At 44.9% G+C, this 17,500-nt stretch overlaps 2 protein-coding genes across 2 annotated transcripts in view; both read left to right on the top strand.

The window, feature by feature from the left end:
• LOC128381463 (peroxiredoxin-like 2A) overlaps positions 1-17,500 on the top strand; it is a 223,662-nt gene that overhangs the window by 11,527 nt on the left and 194,635 nt on the right. The gene's annotated exons all lie outside the window — the stretch shown is intronic.
• The window catches only part of LOC128381428 (rho GTPase-activating protein 44-like), an 82,025-nt gene that overhangs the window by 20,265 nt on the left and 44,260 nt on the right, over positions 1-17,500 (top strand). The window contains 7 exon segments of the mRNA XM_053341442.1: positions 741-868; positions 3,029-3,140; positions 6,504-6,585; positions 6,676-6,756; positions 9,312-9,425; positions 15,142-15,233; positions 16,608-16,788. Coding sequence (XP_053197417.1) covers positions 741-868; positions 3,029-3,140; positions 6,504-6,585; positions 6,676-6,756; positions 9,312-9,425; positions 15,142-15,233; positions 16,608-16,788 — 790 coding nt within the window.

The following is a 17,500-nucleotide window of genomic DNA, read 5'->3' as shown; positions in this document are numbered from 1 at the left end:
AGGAGGGAGGAAGGAAAGGAGGAAGGAAGGAAGGAAGGAAGGAAAGGAGGAAGGAGGAAGGGAGGGAGGAAAGGAGTAAGGAAGGAGGGAGGGAGGAAAGGAGGAAGGAAGGAAGGAAGGAAGGAAGGAAGGAAGGACAGATAGAAGAAAAGGAGGAAAAGAAGACAGGAAGGAAAGGAGGAAGGAAGGATGGAAGGAAGGAAGGAAGGAAGGAAGGAAGGAGGGAGTAAGGAAGGAAGGAAGGAAGGAAGGGGGATGGAGGAAGGAAAGGAGGAAGGAAGCAAGGAAGCATGGAAGGAGAAGGGAGCAAAGAAAACATCGTTTGGAACGAACATATATATATTTTCCTACGTACGTTGAGCATAAATGGGCCTTTAGTTATATTCAACTGTTATCAGACTATTTTTTTATTTCATCTGTGTAGATTTTTGAAGACAACCAACAAAAAAAACTCCTCAAATCCAGCATCTCACAGCAGATGTTGGTGTATCTCACAGCAGACTCTGTTACATCTGGAGAGAAACTGATTTTTTAAAAAGTGTTTTGGAGCCTTTGAAGTCACCCAGAAAATAGATCTGCTGTTTATTACTGGTAACTTTCTGCAGCCAGACTCATACTGAGTATTAGTATTCAGTGGATGGGAGCTGCATCCTCAAAGTGGAGCTGTTGCTTACTGTGTGTGTGTGTGTGTGTGTCTGTGTGTGTGTGTGTGTGTGTGTGTGTGTGTGTGTGTGTGACAGAGTCCTGGGTGGAGAAACCATGCTACGGGAAACCATTAGAGGAGCACTTAGCGCTCAGCGGGAGGGATATTGCCTTTCCCATCGAGGCCTGTGTCACCATGCTGCTGGAGTGTGGCATGCAGGAGGAGGTCAGACTGCAACACACACACACACACACACACACACACACACACACACACACACACACACACACACACACACACACACACACACACACACAAACACACAAACTAGTGAGGTCCAGGCCACAGTTTTGGGTTTTCCTCAAAGTGGTTTGCTTAACCTTCGTGTCATCCTCCCCCGTCTGTTTTGACTGTTCCTCCCTTCCTCCCTCTCTCCTTCTTTCTTTTCTTCCTTCTTTCCTTTCTTCCTTCCTCCCTCCCTCCCTCCCTACCTCCTTCCTTCCTTCCTACCTCCTTCCTTCCTTCCTTCCTTCCTTCCTTCCTTCCTTCCATCCCCCTTTCTTACGTCCTTTTGTCCTCCCTTCCTTCTTCCCTTCCTCCTTCCTTCCTTCCTTCCTTCCTTTCCTTCCTTCCTTCCTTTCCTTTCTTCTTTCCTTCCTTCCTTCCTTCCTTCCTTCCTTCCTTCCTTTCCTTCCTTCCTTCCTTTCCTTCCTTCCTTCCTTCCTTCCTTCCTTCCTTCCTTCCTTCCTTCCTTCCTTTCCTTCCTTCCTTCCTTCCTTCCTTCCTTCCTTCCTTCCTTCCTTCCTTCCTTCCTTCCTTCCTTCCTTTCTATTAATGATCCGGCCCACATGAGATCAAATTGGGCTGTATGTAGCCCTTGAATGAGGATGAGTTTGACTCCTCTGCTGTAGGTTATGATGTAATGGTTTTACTGGTGCGGCCCTGCTGAGATCAAACTGGGCTGCATGCATGTGGCCCTTGAACTTAAATCAGTTTGACACTCCTTGCAATGCCGTCTGCTCACCAAACTTGTATGAAACTATCAAACAAGACACTACTGATCAAATATTAATCCAGATTCTTTAACTGCATCCAGATACATGCAGATATAAAACATTATTTTCAGTGTTATGATGTAAAACAGCTCTGCAGGAAGGTGCTGCACAGCTGGATTTGGTCTAAAGCCGACAATCCAGTTAATTCCTGTTGGTGCAGAACTCAGAGGTCACTTCCTGTTTAGCTGACAGTTAATTGATTAAAGGAAACACAACATTGATCCTTTTAGGTGCCAGAAGCTGCTGCTGCTGCTCATTCATTAGCAGTCACAGGTTTAGTAAATGTGATATGTATCAATAAGTCAATTTATTTAATATACATTAAGCTAAAACTATAAAAACACACACTGGGAGCAATATAGGAGTTTAGTCTTTTTGCTCAAGGACTGCTGGGAATCAAACCTCCAACCCTAATTAGTTAATTAACTATCGGGCACAGCTGCATTTGCCCTGTTACATGCATTACAACCATCCAGCGTTAACTGGGTCTGAAAACAGAAATAACCCTGAAGACCTCACAGTGATGTCATCAGGGTTATTTTTGGAGACTCCAGCAAAGAACAACTTTATTATCTATTTATCTATTTTCTTTATGACTTTTAAGATGATCCTTATGCTGCTTAGAAGTGTTGCTTCAGACTCCATGCTCATTAGAAATAGCTGATATGGAGAAATGGAGTGAAGTCGTTGGTTATATTAAGAATATCTTAATAATCTTTTGGTATTTGTTTCACAGCCAGCAGCAAAAAGACAACAGATGAGACAGTGAGCAATAAATATAATTTTAAAAAATCACATAGAGTTATTTAAAAGGCCAGGTTTTAAAAAGTCAGTTAGCAGGATTAAAACCAGGATTAAATACGCTTTCTTCAAGGTCCTGAAAAAAGAGAAAGGAAAAGAGGAAGGAAGGAAAGAAGAACAGAAGGAAAGAAGGAGGGCGGGAGGAAGGAAGGACAGAAGGAAGGAAGAAAAGGGGATGGAGGAAGGAAAGAAGAACAGAGGAAAGAAGGAAGGAAGGAGGGAGAGAAGGAAGAAGGGAGGAAGGAAGGAAGGGAGGGAGGGAGGAAAGAGAGAGGAACAGAGGAAAGAAGGAAGGAAGGAGGGAGGGAGGGAGGAAGGAAGGACAGAAGGAAGGAAGAAAAGGGGATGGAGGAAGGAAAGAAGGAAGAGAGGAAAGAGAGAGGAAGAAAAGAAAGAGAGAAGGAGGGAGGGAGGAAAGAAGGAAGGAAGGAAAGAAGGAAGGGAAGAAAGAGGGAAGGAGAAAGGGAGAAAGGAAGGAAGGAAGGAAGGGTTAGGGTTATTGATCTCTTATCTCGTGTTTGTGTCTCAGGGTTTGTTCAGAATCGCTCCGTCGGCCTCCAAACTGAAGAAGCTCAAAGCGTCTCTGGACTGCGGCGTGCTCGACGTCCAGGAGTACTCAGCGGACCCGCACGCCATCGCAGGTGAGCGCACCCCACCTCATCTGTTGCCGTGACAACCCTTCCCTTTACCCGCCATCTACAGCCTGTGTGTGTGTGTTGTGTGTGTGTGCGTGTGTGTGTGTGTGTGTAGTGTGTATTGTGTGTGTGTGTGTGTGTGTGTGTGTGTGTGTGTGTGTGTGTATGTGTGTGTGTGTGGGGTGTGTGTGTGTGTGTTTGTGTGTAGTGTGTGTGTGTGTGTGTGTGGTGTGTAGTGTGTAGTGTGTGTGTGTGTGTGTGTGTGTGTGTGTGTGTGTATGTGTCAGGAGTCTAATTTGAGCACATTTCTGGCTCCCTCCCACACAACATCTGCTCTCCCTCCGAACACCAACGAAGGGGAGAGGAACAATTTAGGGAATGAACATCGTAATTATTAAGCTGCCAAATGATCCGGCAGTCAGTCTGCATCACTTCCTTCCTTCCTTCCTCCCTCCCTCCCTCCTTACTCCTTTCCTTCCTTCCTTCCTTCCTCCCTACTTACTCCTTACTCCTTTCCTTCCTTCCTTTCTTTCCCCCCTTCTTTCCTCCTTTCCTCCCTCCCTCCCACCTTACTCCTTTCCTTCCTTCCTTCCTTGCTCCCTCCCTTCCTCCTTACTCCTTTCCTGTCTTCTTTTCCTCCTTTTCTTCTATCTGTCCTTCCTTCCTTCCTTCCTTCCTTCCTTCCTCCTTTCCTCCCTCCTTCCTTACTCCTTTCCTTCCTTCCTTACTCCCTACCTTCCTTTCTCCTTTCTCCTTTCCTCCTTTCCTCCCTCCCTCCCTTACCCCTTTCCTTTCTTCCTCCCTTCCTTCCTTCCTTCCTCCCACTCCCTCCCTCCTTACTCCTTTCCTCCCTCCCTTCCACCTTACTCCTTTCCTTCCTTCTTTCCTCCTTTCCTCCCTCCCTCCCTCCCTCCTTACTCCTTTCCTTCCTTCTTTCCTCCTTTCCTCCTTTCCTCCCTCCCTCCCTCCCTCCTTACTCGTTTCCTTCCTCCCTCCCTCCCTTACCCCTTTCCTTCCTTCCTCCCTTCCTTACTCCTTTCCTTCCTTCCTTCCTCCTTTCCTCCCTCCCTCCTTACTCCTTTCCTTCCTTCCTCCCTCCTTTCCTTCCTTCCTTTCCTGACCTGAGGACAACAGGAGGATTAAGATTCAAGTTGCTGCTACAAGACTGTCATCAGCTTTTCTTTTTCTTTCTTTCTTTTTTACTGCTTCTCTGCTTTTTGGGGATTTTTTTTTAGGAGAGATATTCAATAAACTAAACAGCCAAAATATGTAGTGATGAATTCCAAATATAACTTTAGGATTAGTGTCAAAGTCATTCTTCATCTTCTGCAGAGGCTGCAACAAGAGAACAAAGTCGATTTCCTTTTGTTGCCTTCTGTTGCTTGTCACTGATTTTGCTTTTAAACCAGAACCATGATGCTGTTATTCATCTTTTATTTATTTATTAATTACATTTTTTTAAGGATGCTGTTGTCAGATGAAAAACATAAAAAACTAAACTATTTTAAGAAAAGTGAGAAAAGTGCATTTTTTGAAGATGGATAGGATGTTGGAGATTAAAACCAACTCCCGCCTAGGAGTCCAATCCGGCCCACTTTCCTTCCTGTCTTCTTTTCCTTCCTTCCTTCCATCCTTCCTTCCTGTCTTCTTTTCCTTCTTTCCTTCTATCTGTCCTTGCTTCCTTCCTTCCATATTTCCGTCCTGTCTTTTTTTCCTACTTCCTTCCTTCCTTCCTTCCTTCTGCCCTTCCTTCCTTCTTGTCTTCTCTTCCTTCCTTCCATCTGTCTTTCTTCCCTTTCTTCCATCTTTTCTTCCTGTCTTGTTTTCTTTCCTTCCTCCCTTCCATATTTCCATCCTGTCTATTTTTCTTCCTTCCTTCCTTCCTTCCTTCTTGTCTTCTCTTCCTTCCTTCCATCTGCCGTTCTTCCCTTTCTTCTATCTTTCCTTCCTGTCTTCCTTCCTTCCTTCCTTCCTTCTTGTCTTCTCTTCCTTCCATCTGTCGTTCTTCCCTTTCTTCTATCTTTCCTTCCTGTTTTGTTTTCCTTCCTTCCTTCCTCCCTACCTCCCTCCCTTCCTTCCTCCCTCCCTTCCTTCGTTCCTTCCTTCTGTCTTCTCTTCCTCCTCCCCCCCCCCCCCCGTCGGGAACAACATGCTTCATTGTTAAATATCAAATTAAAGTCAGTCAATCAGACGTGTTCGCTGGAGCGTGTGGAGCAGCCACAGAGAGAGAGAGAGAGAGGGAGAGGGACAGGAAGTGATGAGATGAATGTGAGTCGAGGCGATATCTCCTCTCAGATTAAACACAGAGTCTAATTTGAGTGCGTGTCTCAGTGGAGCGCCGGGTGAAGATCGTGATGGAGGAAGGCAGCGCTTCATCTTCCATCAGCTTCAATCACGAGCAGCTACATTAATACAGCAAACGAGTCCAGAGGAGAATCTGCTAGAGGAGGAAGAGGAATCAAGAGTGTGTGTGTGAGCTCTTTATATCTGCAGAGGAAGGAAGGAAGGGAGGAAGGGAGGAAGGGAGGAAGGGAGGAAGGAAGGAAGGAAGGAGGAGAAGAGGAATCAAGAGTGTGTGTGAGCTCTTTATATCTGCACAGGGAGCAGGAAGGATGGAAGGAAGGAAGGAAGGAAGGAAAAGAAGACAAGACAGAAGGAAGGAACGAAGGAAGGGAGGGAGGAAGGAAGGGAGGGAGGTAGGGAGGAAGGAAGGAAGGAAAACAAAACAGGAAGGAAAGATAGAAGAAAGGGAAGAACGACAGATGGAAGGAAGAGAAGACAAGAAGGAAGGAAGGAAGGAAGGAAGACAGGAAGGAAAGATAGAAGAAAGGGAAGAACGGCAGATGGAAGGAAGGAAGAGAAGACAAGAAGGAAGGAAGGAAGAGAAGACAAGAAGGAAGGAAGGAATAAAAGGAAGGAAGGAAGTAGGAAAAAAAGACAGGACGGAAATATGGAAGCAAGGAAAGAAGGAAGGAAAGAAAACAAGACAGGAAGGAAAGATAGAAGAAAGGGAAGAACGACAGATGGAAGGAAGGAAGAGTAGACAAGAAGGAAGGAACCCTACCTTCCTCCCTTCTTCCTTTCCTTTCCTCCTTCCTCCCTCCCTCCTTTCCTTCCTCCCTTTCGTTCCTCCCTTCCTTCTTTCCTTTCCTCCCTTCCTTCCTTCCTTCCTCCCTCCTTCCCTTCCTTCTTTCTCCTTTCCTTCCTTCTTCCTCCCTTCCTTCCTTGACTCTAGGACAACAGGAGGGTTATTATTATTTTTATCTCCTGATGTTTTTTTTCTCTCCTCCTAACCCTATCCCCCTCTCTTTTTCTCCTACTCATATTTACTGTACCTGAATGCATCATCTGCTGTTTTTTTCTCTCCAGGAGCTTTAAAGTCGTACCTGCGTGAACTCCCCGAACCCTTAATGACCTTTGAACTCTACAACGACTGGATCCAGGCCTCCAAGTGAGTATCTCTTTAACTGTAATGTTGCTTTTTATATTTTAATATGTCGCCATGGTGAAATGTAACTGACCCTTTTCTGTCGTCCTGAAGCATCCAAGACCAAGACAAGAGGCTTCAAGCTCTGCTCAACGCCTGCGAGAAGCTTCCTCCCGCCAACAACAACAACTTCAAGTGAGACTCACATCAACTTCCTGTCTGTCCTTCCTTCCTCCATCCCTCCTCCTCTCTCTCTTTCTTTCCTTCTTCTCTCTTTCCTCCCTTCCTTCTTTCCTTCCTCCATCCCCCTTTCTTCCTTCCTTCTGTCCTTCTTTCCTCCACCCCCCTTTCTTCCTTCCTTCTGTCCTTCCTTCCTCCATCCCTCCTTCTCTCTTTCTTTCCTTCCTCTCTCTTTCCTCCCTTCCTTCTTTCCTTCCTCCATCCCCATTTCTTCCTTCCTTCTGTCCTTCCTTCCTTCCTCCACCCCCCTTCTTTCCTTCCTCCGTCCACCTTTCTTCCTTCCTTCTGTCCTTCCTTCCTTCCTCCTTTCTTCCTTCCTTCTATCCTTCCTCCTTCTCTCTTTCTTTCCTTCCTCTCTCTTTCCTCCCTTCCTTCTTTCCTTCCTCTACCCCCCTTTCTTCCTTCCTTCTGTCCTTCTTTCCTCCACCCCTCCTTCTCTCTCTATCCTCCCCTCCTTCCTACCTTCCTTCTTTCTTTCCTCCCTTCCTTCTTCCCTTCCTTTCTTCCTTCCTTCCTTCCTCCCTTCCTCCTTCTCTCTCTTTCCTCCTCCCCTCCTTCTTCCCTTCCTTCCTTCCTTTCTTCCTTCCTTCCTTCCTCCTTTCCTCCCTTCCTTCCTTCCTCCTTTCCTCCCTTCCTTCCTTGACTCAAGGACAACAGAGGGTTAATCAGGCACTTTATTGATTCACATTTATGTTAATATATCTGAGGGGGGAGTGACGCCTCTGTCCTTAATTCCTATCTACGTCCTTCCTTCCTCCATCCCTCCTTCTCTCTTTCTTTCCTTCCTCTCTCTTTCCTCCCCTCCTTCTTCCCTTCCTCCATCCCCCTTTCTTCCTTCCTTCTGTCCTTCCTTCCTCCATCCCCCTTTCTTCCTTCCTTCTGTCCCTCCTTCCTTCCTCCATCCCTCCTTCTTTCCTTCCCTCCGTCCTTTCATTCCTCCTCCTCTCTCTTTCCTCCCCTCCTTCCTATCTTCCTTCTTTCCTTCCTTCCTTCCTTCCTTCCTTTCCTTCCTTCCTCCCTTCCTCCTTCTCTCTCTTTCCTCCTCCCCTCCTTCCTACCTTCCTTCCTTTCTTTCTTCATCCCTCCCTCCTTTCCTTCCTTCTTCTTCCCTTCCTTCCTCCTTTCCTTCCTTCCATCCTTCCATGTTCCTCCCTTCCTTCCTTCCTTCCTTCCTTCCTTCCTTCCTTCCTCCCTCCTTTCCTCCCTTCCTTCCTTGACTCAAGGACAACAGGAGGGTTAATCAGGCACTTTATTGATTCACATTTATGTTAATATATCTGAGGGGGGAGTGACGCCTCTGTCCTTAATTCCTATCTACGTCTTCAGCAGCTCGGCAGATTAAGGCGAGCGTTGCATATTATGTTGAAGGGCTTGTCTCATGATCAAAAGAGGAAAAGAAGGAGGAGAGCCACAAAGAGGAAGAGGAGGGTGAGGAGGAGGAGGAGGATAAATAAAATAAAGAAGAAGAAGCGAGAGACACGGCAGCGCTTGTCAGTGTCATCATCGAATCGCATAAATAGGGGTGGGGGGGGGTGGGGAGGGGGTATTTTTAGGCAGCCGTCCTCCTCCTCTGAGCAGACCTGTCAGACCTGTCCAGATGATCGCTGCTCGCTGCAACGAGCCGCCTGATGTTCAGTCAGCTGTACTTCGGCTTTTGGGGGATGAGTCATCATAGCTCGGCTGCTCTCACAGAGCCACAAACACACACTGGCCCATTTTTACTTCCTCGTGTGTCTATGAAGAGACTAAAGTAGAAGTCTCCTTTCCTCCCTCCCTCCTATCTTCCTTCTTTCCTTTCCTCCCTTCCTTCCTTCCTTCCTTCCTCCCTCCTTTCTTTTCTTCCTTCCTTCCTTCCTCCCTTCCTTCCTTCCCTCCTTTCCTTCCTTCGTCCCTCCCTCCTTTCCTTCCTTCTTTCCTCCCTCCCTCCTTTCCTTCCTTATTTCCTTTCCTCCCTCCTTTCCCTCCTTACCTTCCTTCTTTCCTTTCCTCCCTTCTTTCCTTTCATCCCTTCCTTCCTTCCTTCCTTCCTTCCTCCCTCCTTTCTTTTCTTCCTTCCTTTCTTCCTCCCTTCCTTCCTTCCCTCCTTTCCTTTCTTCGTCCCTCCCTCCTTTCCTTCCTTCTTTCCTCCCTCCCTCCTACCTTCCTTCTTTCCTTTCCTCCCTTCCTTCCTTCCTCCCTCCTTTCTGTTCTTCCTTCCTTCCTTCCCTCCTTTCCTTCCTTCGTCCCTCCCTCCTTTCCTTCCTTCCTTCTTCCTCCCTCCCTCCCTTCCTTCTTTCCTCCCTCTTTTCCTTCCTTCCTTCCTTCCTTCTTCCTCCCTCCCTCCCTTCCTTCCTTCTTTCCTTCCCTTCCTTCCTTCTTTCCTCCCTCCTTTCCTTCCTTCCTTCCTTCCTTCCTTCCTTCTATCTAGCAGGTTGGACAGAAACATGATTCTCTGATGCTGTTTTGGACCAAAGTGTCTCCCAAATTAATTTAATATATTAACTGACGGCTCCTGTTTTTTTTTCATACAGGTATTTGATCAAATTTCTCTCCAAACTGACTGAATACCAGGACGTAAACAAGATGACGCCTGGAAACATCGCCATCGTCCTCGGACCTAATCTGCTGTGGACGCACAACGAAGGGTAAAACATTTACTGTTTGACTTTAAAGGAGTTAAAATGTGAAAATAAACGTATGAATAACTTGAACACATTCTTTTTTTGTGGACCCAGCATCAAATTTCTGTTTTTAATCCATTTTGAGAGAATATATTAGAGGATTATGGCAAAAATGTCTAAGTGGTGTAACCATAAAAACTTTGGAAGGAAGGAAGGAAGGATGGATGGATGGAAGGAAGGGAGTAAGGATGAATAGAGGAAAGAATTTAGGACAGAAGGAAGGAAGGAAGGAGAGGAGTAAGGAGGGAGGAAAGGAGGAAGGGAGGAAAGGAGTAAGGAGGGAGGAAGGAAGGAAGGAAGGAAGGAAGGAAAGAAAGGAGTAAGGAGGGAGGGGGAAAGAAAGGAGTAAGGAGGGAGGGAGGGAGGGAGGAAAGGAGGAAGGAAGAAAGGAATTTAGGAGAGAAGGAAGGAAGGAAAGGAGTAAGGAGGGAGGGGGAAGGAAGGAAAGGAGTAAGGATGAAAAGAGGAAGGAAGGAAGGAAGGAAAGAAAGGAGGGAGGGAGGAAAGGAGGAAGGAAGGAAAGGAGTAAGGATGAAAAGAGGAAGGAATTTAGGAGATAAGGAAAGAAGGAAGGAAGGAAAGGAATAAGGATGAAAAGAGGAAGGAAGTAAGGAGAGAAGGAAGGAAGGAAAGGAGTAAGGAGGGAGGGAGGGAGGGAGGGAGGAAAGGAGAGTAAGGATGAAAAGAGGAAGGAATTTAGGAGAGAAGGAAGGAAGGAAGGGAGTAAGGAGGGAGGGGGGAGGAAGGAAGGAAAGGAGTAAGGATGAAAAGAGGAAGGAATTTAGGAGAGAAGGAAGGAAGGAAGGAAGGAAAGAAAGAAAGAAAGGAGGGGGGAGGAAAGGAGTAAGGATGAAAAGAGGAAGGAAGGAAGGAAGGAAAGAAAGGAGTAAGGAGGGAGGGGGGAAGGAAAGGAGGAAGGAAGGAAGGTGAATAATTTATTCTCATGTCTCGTATGAAACAAGAAGGACAATTAACACGAGCAGCAAGATCAGATTTAAATAAAAGAAGAAGAAGAAGAGAATGAAGTGAATATTAAAACAGGCCTTGTGCTGCTGAAGGTTTTTTTTTTTTATCTCTGCGTCCTCTTCAGCCTAGAAATCAGTTTTTCATGCAGTAACTCAGAGGAAGGAGGGAAGAGAAGGAGTCTGTCGCTGCAGGGATTCCCTCATCACAGCTCGGCTTCTTTCTCTTCTTCTTCTTCTTCTTCTTCTCTGCAGCAAAGAAACACCGAGCTGCTGATTTTCATGATGCTGCTCAAAGCTCAAATAGCTACAAGTGCTAATAACAGAACGTCCAAGGAAAGGAGTAAGGAGGAAAAGAGGAAGGAAGGAAGGAAGAAAAGGAGGAAGGATGAAAAGAGGAAGGAATTTAGGAGAGAAGGAAGGAAGGAAGGAAAGGAGTAAGGAGGGAGGGAGGAAAGGAGGAAGGAAGGAAAGGAGGAAGGATGAAAAGAGGAAGGAATTTAGGAGAGAAGGAAGGAAGGAAAGGAGTAAGGATGAAAAGAGGAAGGAATTTAGGAGAGAAGGAAGGAAGGAAAGGAGTAAGGAGGGAGGGAGGGAGGAAAGGAGGAAGGAAGGAAAGGAGGAAGGATGAAAAGAGGAAGGAGTTTAGGAAGGAAGGAAGAAAAGGAGTAAGGATGAAAAGAGGAAGGAATTTAGGAGAGAAGGAAGGAAGGAAAGGAGTAAGGAGGGAGGGAGGGAGGAAAGGAGGAAGGAAGGAAAGGAGGAAGGATGAAAAGAGGAAGGAGTTTAGGAAGGAAGGAAGGAAGGAAGGAGGGAGGAAATGAGTAAGGATGAAAAGAGGAAGGAATTTAGAAGAGAAGGAAGGAAGGAAAGGAGTAAGGAGGGAGGGAGGGAGGGAGGAAAGGAGGAAGGAAGGAAAGGAGGAAGGATGAAAAGAGGAAGGAGTTTAGGAAGGAAGGAAGGAAGGAAGGAAGAAAAGGAGTAAGGATGAAAAGAGGAAGGAATTTAGGAGAGAAGGAAGGAAGGAAAGGAGTAAGGAGGAGGGAGGGAGGGAGGAAAGGAGGAAGGAAGGAAAGGAGGAAGGATGAAAAGAGGAAGGAGTTTAGGAAGGAAGAAGGAAGGAAGAAGAAAAGGAGTAAGGATGAAAAGAGGAAGGAATTTAGGAGAGAAGGAAGGAAGGAAAGGAGTAAGGAGGGAGGGAGGGAGGGAGGGAGGAAAGGAGGAAGGAAGGAAAGGAGGAAGGATGAAAAGAGGAAGGAATTTAGGAGAGAAGGAAGGAAGGAAAGGAGTAAGGAGGGAGGGAGGGAGGGAGGGAGGAAAGGAGGAAGGAAGGAAAGGAGGAAGGATGAAAAGAGAAGGAGTATAGGAAGGAAGGAAGGAAGAAAAGGAGTAAGGATGAAAGAGGAAGGAATTTAGGAGAGAAGGAAGGAAGGAAAGGAGTAAGGAGGGAGGGAGGGAGGGAAAGGAGGAGGAAGGAAAGGAGGAAGGAGTTTAGGAAGGAAGGAAGGAAGAAAGGAGTAAGGATGAAAGAGGAAGGATTTAGGAGAGAAGGAAGGAAGAAAGGAGTAAGGAGGGAGGGAGGGAGGGAGGGAGGAAAGGAGGAAGGAAGGAAAGGAGGAAGGATGAAAAGAGGAAGGAGTTTAGGAAGGAAGAAGGAAGAAAAGGAGTAAGGATGAAAAGAGGAAGGAATTTCGGAGAGAAGGACGAAGGAAAGGAGTAAGGAGGGAGGGAGGGAGGGAGGGAAGAAAGGAGGAAGGAAGGAAAGGAGGAAGGATGAAAAGAGGAAGGAGTTTAGGAAGGAAGGAAGGAAGAAAAGGAGTAAGGATAAAAAGAGGAAGGAATTTAGGAGAGAAGGAAGGAAGGAAGGAGTAAGGAGGGAGGGAGGAGGAGGGAGGGAGGAAAGGAGGAAGGAAGGAAAGGAGGAAGGCTGAAAAGAGGAAGGAGTTTAGGAAGGAAGGAAGGAAGAAAAGGAGTAAGGATGAAAAGAGGAAGGAATTTAGGAGAGAAGGAAGGAAGGAAAGGAGTAAGGAGGGAGGGAGGAAAGGAGGAAGGAAGGAAAGGAGGAAGGATGAAAAGAGGAAGGAGTTTAGGAAGGAAGGAAGGAAGGAAGGAAGAAAGAAAAGGAGTAAGGATGAAAAGAGGAAGGAATTTAGGAGAGAAGGAAGGAAGGAAAGGAGTAAGGAGGGAGGGAGGAAAGGAGGAAAGGAGGAAGGAAGGAAAGGAGGAAGGATGAAAAGAGGAAGGAGTTTAGGAAGGAAGGAAGGAAGAAAAGGAGTAAGGATGAAAAGAGGAAGGAATTTAGGAGAGAAGGAAGGAAGGAAAGGAGTAAGGAGGGAGGGACGGAGGGAGGGAGGAAAGGAGGAAGGAAGGAAAGGAGGAAGGATGAAAAGAGGAAGGAGTTTAGGAAGGAAGGAAGGAAGGAAGGAAGAAAAGGAGTAAGGATGAAAAGAGGAAGGAATTTAGGAGAGAAGGAAGGAAGGAAAGGAGTAAGGAGGGAGGGAGGGAGGGAGGGAGGAAAGGAGGAAGGAAGGAAAGGAGGAAGGATGAAAAGAGGAAGGAGTTTAGGAAGGAAGGAAGGAAGGAAGGAAGAAAAGGAGTAAGGATGAAAAGAGGAAGGAATTTAGAAGAGAAGGAAGGAAGGAAAGGAGTAAGGAGGGAGGGAGGGAGGGAGGGAGGAAAGGAGGAAGGAAGGAAAGGAGGAAGAATGAAAAGAGGAAGGAGTTTAGGAAGGAAGGAAGGAAGGAAGGAAGAAAAGGAGTAAGGATGAAAAGAAGGAATTTAGGAGAGAAGGAAGGAAGGAAAGGAGTAAGGAGGGAGGGAGGGAGGGAGGGAGGAAAGGAGGAAGGAAGGAAAGGAGGAAGGATGAAAAGAGGAAGGAGTTTAGGAAGGAAGGAAGGAAGGAAGGAAGAAAAGGAGTAAGGATAAAAAGAGGAAGGAATTTAGGAGAGAAGGAAGGAAGGAAAGGAGTAAGGAGGGAGGGAGGGAGGAAAGGAGGAAGGAAGGAAAGGAGGAAGGAAGGAAAGGAGGAAGGATGAAAAGAGGAAGGAGTTTAGGAAGGAAGGAAGGAAGAAAAGGAGTAAGGATGAAAAGAGGAAGGAATTTAGGAGAGAAGGAAGGAAGGAAAGGAGTAAAGGCTGCTGATTTTCATGATGCTGCTCAAAGCTCAGAAAGCTACAAGTGCTAATAACAAAACGTCCAGCACGGAGCTCCAACAGGAAGCTCTTATCATTCAGTATATTCATGATGATGACTCAGCAGTTTGGGAAGGGTGAAGGACGTCTCCCTCATATCTCTGAGTAAATCTGACAAAGTCTTTATCCGTCTTTAACTTTTAATTAGTACTTTAATAGCTCATATTTGTGAAATGGCTCTAATTTTCTCTTTTTATGGCAAAAATGTCTAAGTGGTGTAACCATAAAAACTTTGTACCAAATAATTGAACGTTGCTTAGAAACAGTAAATAGTCAATAAAACACCATATCAACTAGTTTGGCATGATCTTACATCCTTCCTTCCTTCCTTCCTTCCTTCCTTCCTTCCTTCCTTCCTTCCTTCCTTCCTTCCTTCCTTCCTTCCTACCTAACACCATATCAACTAGTTTGGCATGATCTTACATCCTTCCTTCCTTCCTTCCTTCCTTCCTTCCTTCCTTCCTTCCTTCCTTCCTTCCTTCCTTCCTACCTAACACCATATCAACTAGTTTGGCATGATCTTACATCCTTCCTTCCTTCCTTCCTTCCTTCCTTCCTTCCTTCCTTCCTTCCTTCCTTCCTTCCTTCCTACCTAACACCATATCAACTAGTTTGGCATGATCTTACATCCTTCCTTCCTTCCTTCCTTCCTTCCTTCCTTCCTTCCTTCCTTCCTTCCTACCTAATACCATATCAACTAGTTTGGCATGATCTTACATCCTTCCTTCCTTCCTTCCTTCCTTCCTTCCTTCCTTCCTTCCTTCCTTCCTTCCTTCCTTCCTTCCTACCTAACACCATATCAACTAGTTTGGCATGATCTTACATCCTTCCTTCCTTCCTTCCTTCCTTCCTTCCTTCCTTCCTTCCTTCCTACCTAACACCATATCAACTAGTTTGGCATGATCTTACATTATAACTTTTATATTAAATAAAGCTAATGGAATACTATTGTTTTAAATATTACCTTTAATCATGTCATCATTCTTTTGTGGTTACACCATTTGACATTTTCAGGAGTCCACACAAAAAAAAAGACTGGGTGTAAGTTATTCATACATTTATTTTAACCCCTTTTTGAATTTAACTAAACCACACGGACACTTAAATACACTGTAGGTGATAAAATATTTAATATTTATCATTCTTTTGTGGTTACACCATTTGACATTTCAGGAGCATTCGGTCTTACTTTTGCTAATAACAAAACGTCCAGCACGGAGCTCCAACAGGAAGCTCTTATCATACAGTATATTCATGATGATGACTCAGCAGTTTGGGAAGGGTGAAGGACGTCTCCCTCATATCTCTGAGTAAATCTGACAAAGTCTTTATCCGTCTTTAACTTTTAATTAGTACTTTAATAGCTCACATTTGTGGAATGGCTCTAATTTTCTCTTTTTAATGCGCCTGTAATATCATGAAAATGTGTTAATCGCAGCCTGAGTGTTAATTCTTATGATCCAGACAGCTACTCTTCCTCCGTGTCCCATCATAAAGAAGTCTCTGTCCCCTTTCTGTCTGCAGCAGCAACATCACCGAGATGATGACGACCGTTTCCCTGCAGATCGTCGGCATCATCGAGCCCATCATCCAACACGCTGACTGGTTCTTCCCTGGAGGTGAGGAGGAGAAGAGACCAGGAATTATATAGATATATATATATATAATTGTAGTACATTTACTCAAATACTGCACTTTAGTACAGTTTTGACCTACGTGTACTTTACTGTAGTATTTCCATGTGATGCTACTTTCTACTCCGCTACATTTATTAAACAGCTTTAGTTACTTTTCAGATGATTTAACACAATGGAAAATATAACAAGCTACTACTACTAACAACAAGCTACTACTACTAACTACTGTAATACTGCAGTACTTTTACTGTAATACTGCATACTACATCACTCACAATACTGCAGTACTTTTACTGTAATACTGCATACTACATCACTATAATACTGCAGTACTTTTACTGTAATACTGCATACTACATCACTCATAATACTGCAGTACTTTTACTGTAATACTGCATACTACATCACTCATAATACTGCAGTACTTTTACTATAATACTGCATACTACATCACTCACAATACTGCAGTACTTTTACTGTAATACTGCATACTACATCACTCATAATACTGCATACTACATCACTCATAATACTGCAGTACTTTTACTGTAATACTGCATACTACATCACTCATAATACTGCAGTACTTTTACTGTAATACTGCATACTACATCACTATAATACTGCAGTACTTTTACTGTAATACTGCATACTACATCACTCATAATACTGCAGTACTTTTACTGTAATACTGCATTCTACATCACTCATAGTACTGCAGTACTTTTACTGTAATACTGCATACTACATCACTCATAATACTGCAGTACTTTTACTGTAGTACTGCATACTACATCGCTCATAATACTGCAGTACTTTTACTGTAGTACTGCATACTACATCACTCATAATACTGCAGTACTTTTACTGTAATACTGCATACTACATCACTATAATACTGCAGTACTTTTACTGTAATACTGCATACTACATCACTATAATACTGCATACTACATCACTCATAATACTGCAGTACTTTTACTGTAATACTGCATACTACATCACTCATAATACTGCATACTACATCACTATAATACTGCAGTACTTTTACTGTAATACTGCATACTACATCACTATAATACTGCAGTACTTTTACTGTAATACTGCATACTACATCACTCATAATACTGCAGTACTTTTACTGTAATACTGCATACTACATCACTCATAATACTGCAGTACTTTTACTGTAATACTGCATACTACATCACTATAATACTGCAATACTTTTACTGTAATACTGCATACTACATCACTATAATACTGCAGTACTTTTACTGTAATACTGCATACTACATCACTCATAATACTGCAGTACTACATACACACTGAGTAGTTTCTGAATCCCTTTTTCAGAAATCGAGTTCAACGTCACAGGAAACTACGGCAGCCCCGTCCACACCAACCACAACGCTAACTACAGCTCGATGCCGTCTCCTGACATGGAGCAGATGGATCGAAGGCAGAACGACCAGAGCCGACGGCCGCTCAGCGTCGCCACCGACAACATGATGCTCGAGTTCTATAAGAAGGACGGGTACGACGCTTCCCCTCTGTATACCGGGATTTCACAGCCGCAATTTGGGTATTTTGAACATTAGTACAATCTTTCTCAAATCTGATGTTGTTTTCACAGCTGGTCCATGTTCTCATCTCTCATGCTCACGGTTGTCTTTCATCCACATTTGTCGATGCATCTGAGAATTGTATATTTTGATTAGAGAACGATAAAAAAAGAAGTGAAATACAGCGACTTTTGTTCATCAGGAGACAGGAGCTAAAACAGCCTGTTAATAGACAGTCTTTCCTTCCTTCCTCCTTTCCTTCCTTCCTCCTTTCCTTCCTCCCTCCTTTCCTTCCTCCCTCCCTCCTTTCCTCCTTCCTTCCTTCCTTCCTTTCCCCCTTCCTTCCTCGTTCCTTCCCTCCTTCCTTCTTTCTTTCCTTCCTCCCTTCCTTCCTCCCTCCTTCCTTCCTCCCTCCCTCCTTTCCTTCCTTCCTTCCTTCCTTCCTTTCCCCCTTCCTTCCTCCCTCCTGTCCTTCCTTCCTTCCTTCCTTCTTTCCCTCCTTTCCTTCCTCCCTCCCCCTTTCCTTTCTTCCTTCCTTCCTTCCTTCTTTCCCTCCTTCCTTCTTTCTTTCCTTCCTCCTTTCCTTCTTCCTTCCTTTCCTTCCTTCCTCCTTTCCTTCCTCCTTCTTTCCCTCCTTCCTTCCTCCCTCCCTCCTTTCCTTCCTAACTTCCTTCCTTCCTTCCT

This window comes from Scomber japonicus, chromosome 20, assembly GCF_027409825.1.
Source record: "Scomber japonicus isolate fScoJap1 chromosome 20, fScoJap1.pri, whole genome shotgun sequence".
Classification (NCBI taxonomy): Eukaryota; Metazoa; Chordata; class Actinopteri; order Scombriformes; family Scombridae; genus Scomber; species Scomber japonicus.
Note: the sequence above shows the minus strand (reverse complement) of the source record. Positions and strands in the feature narration are given on the sequence as shown.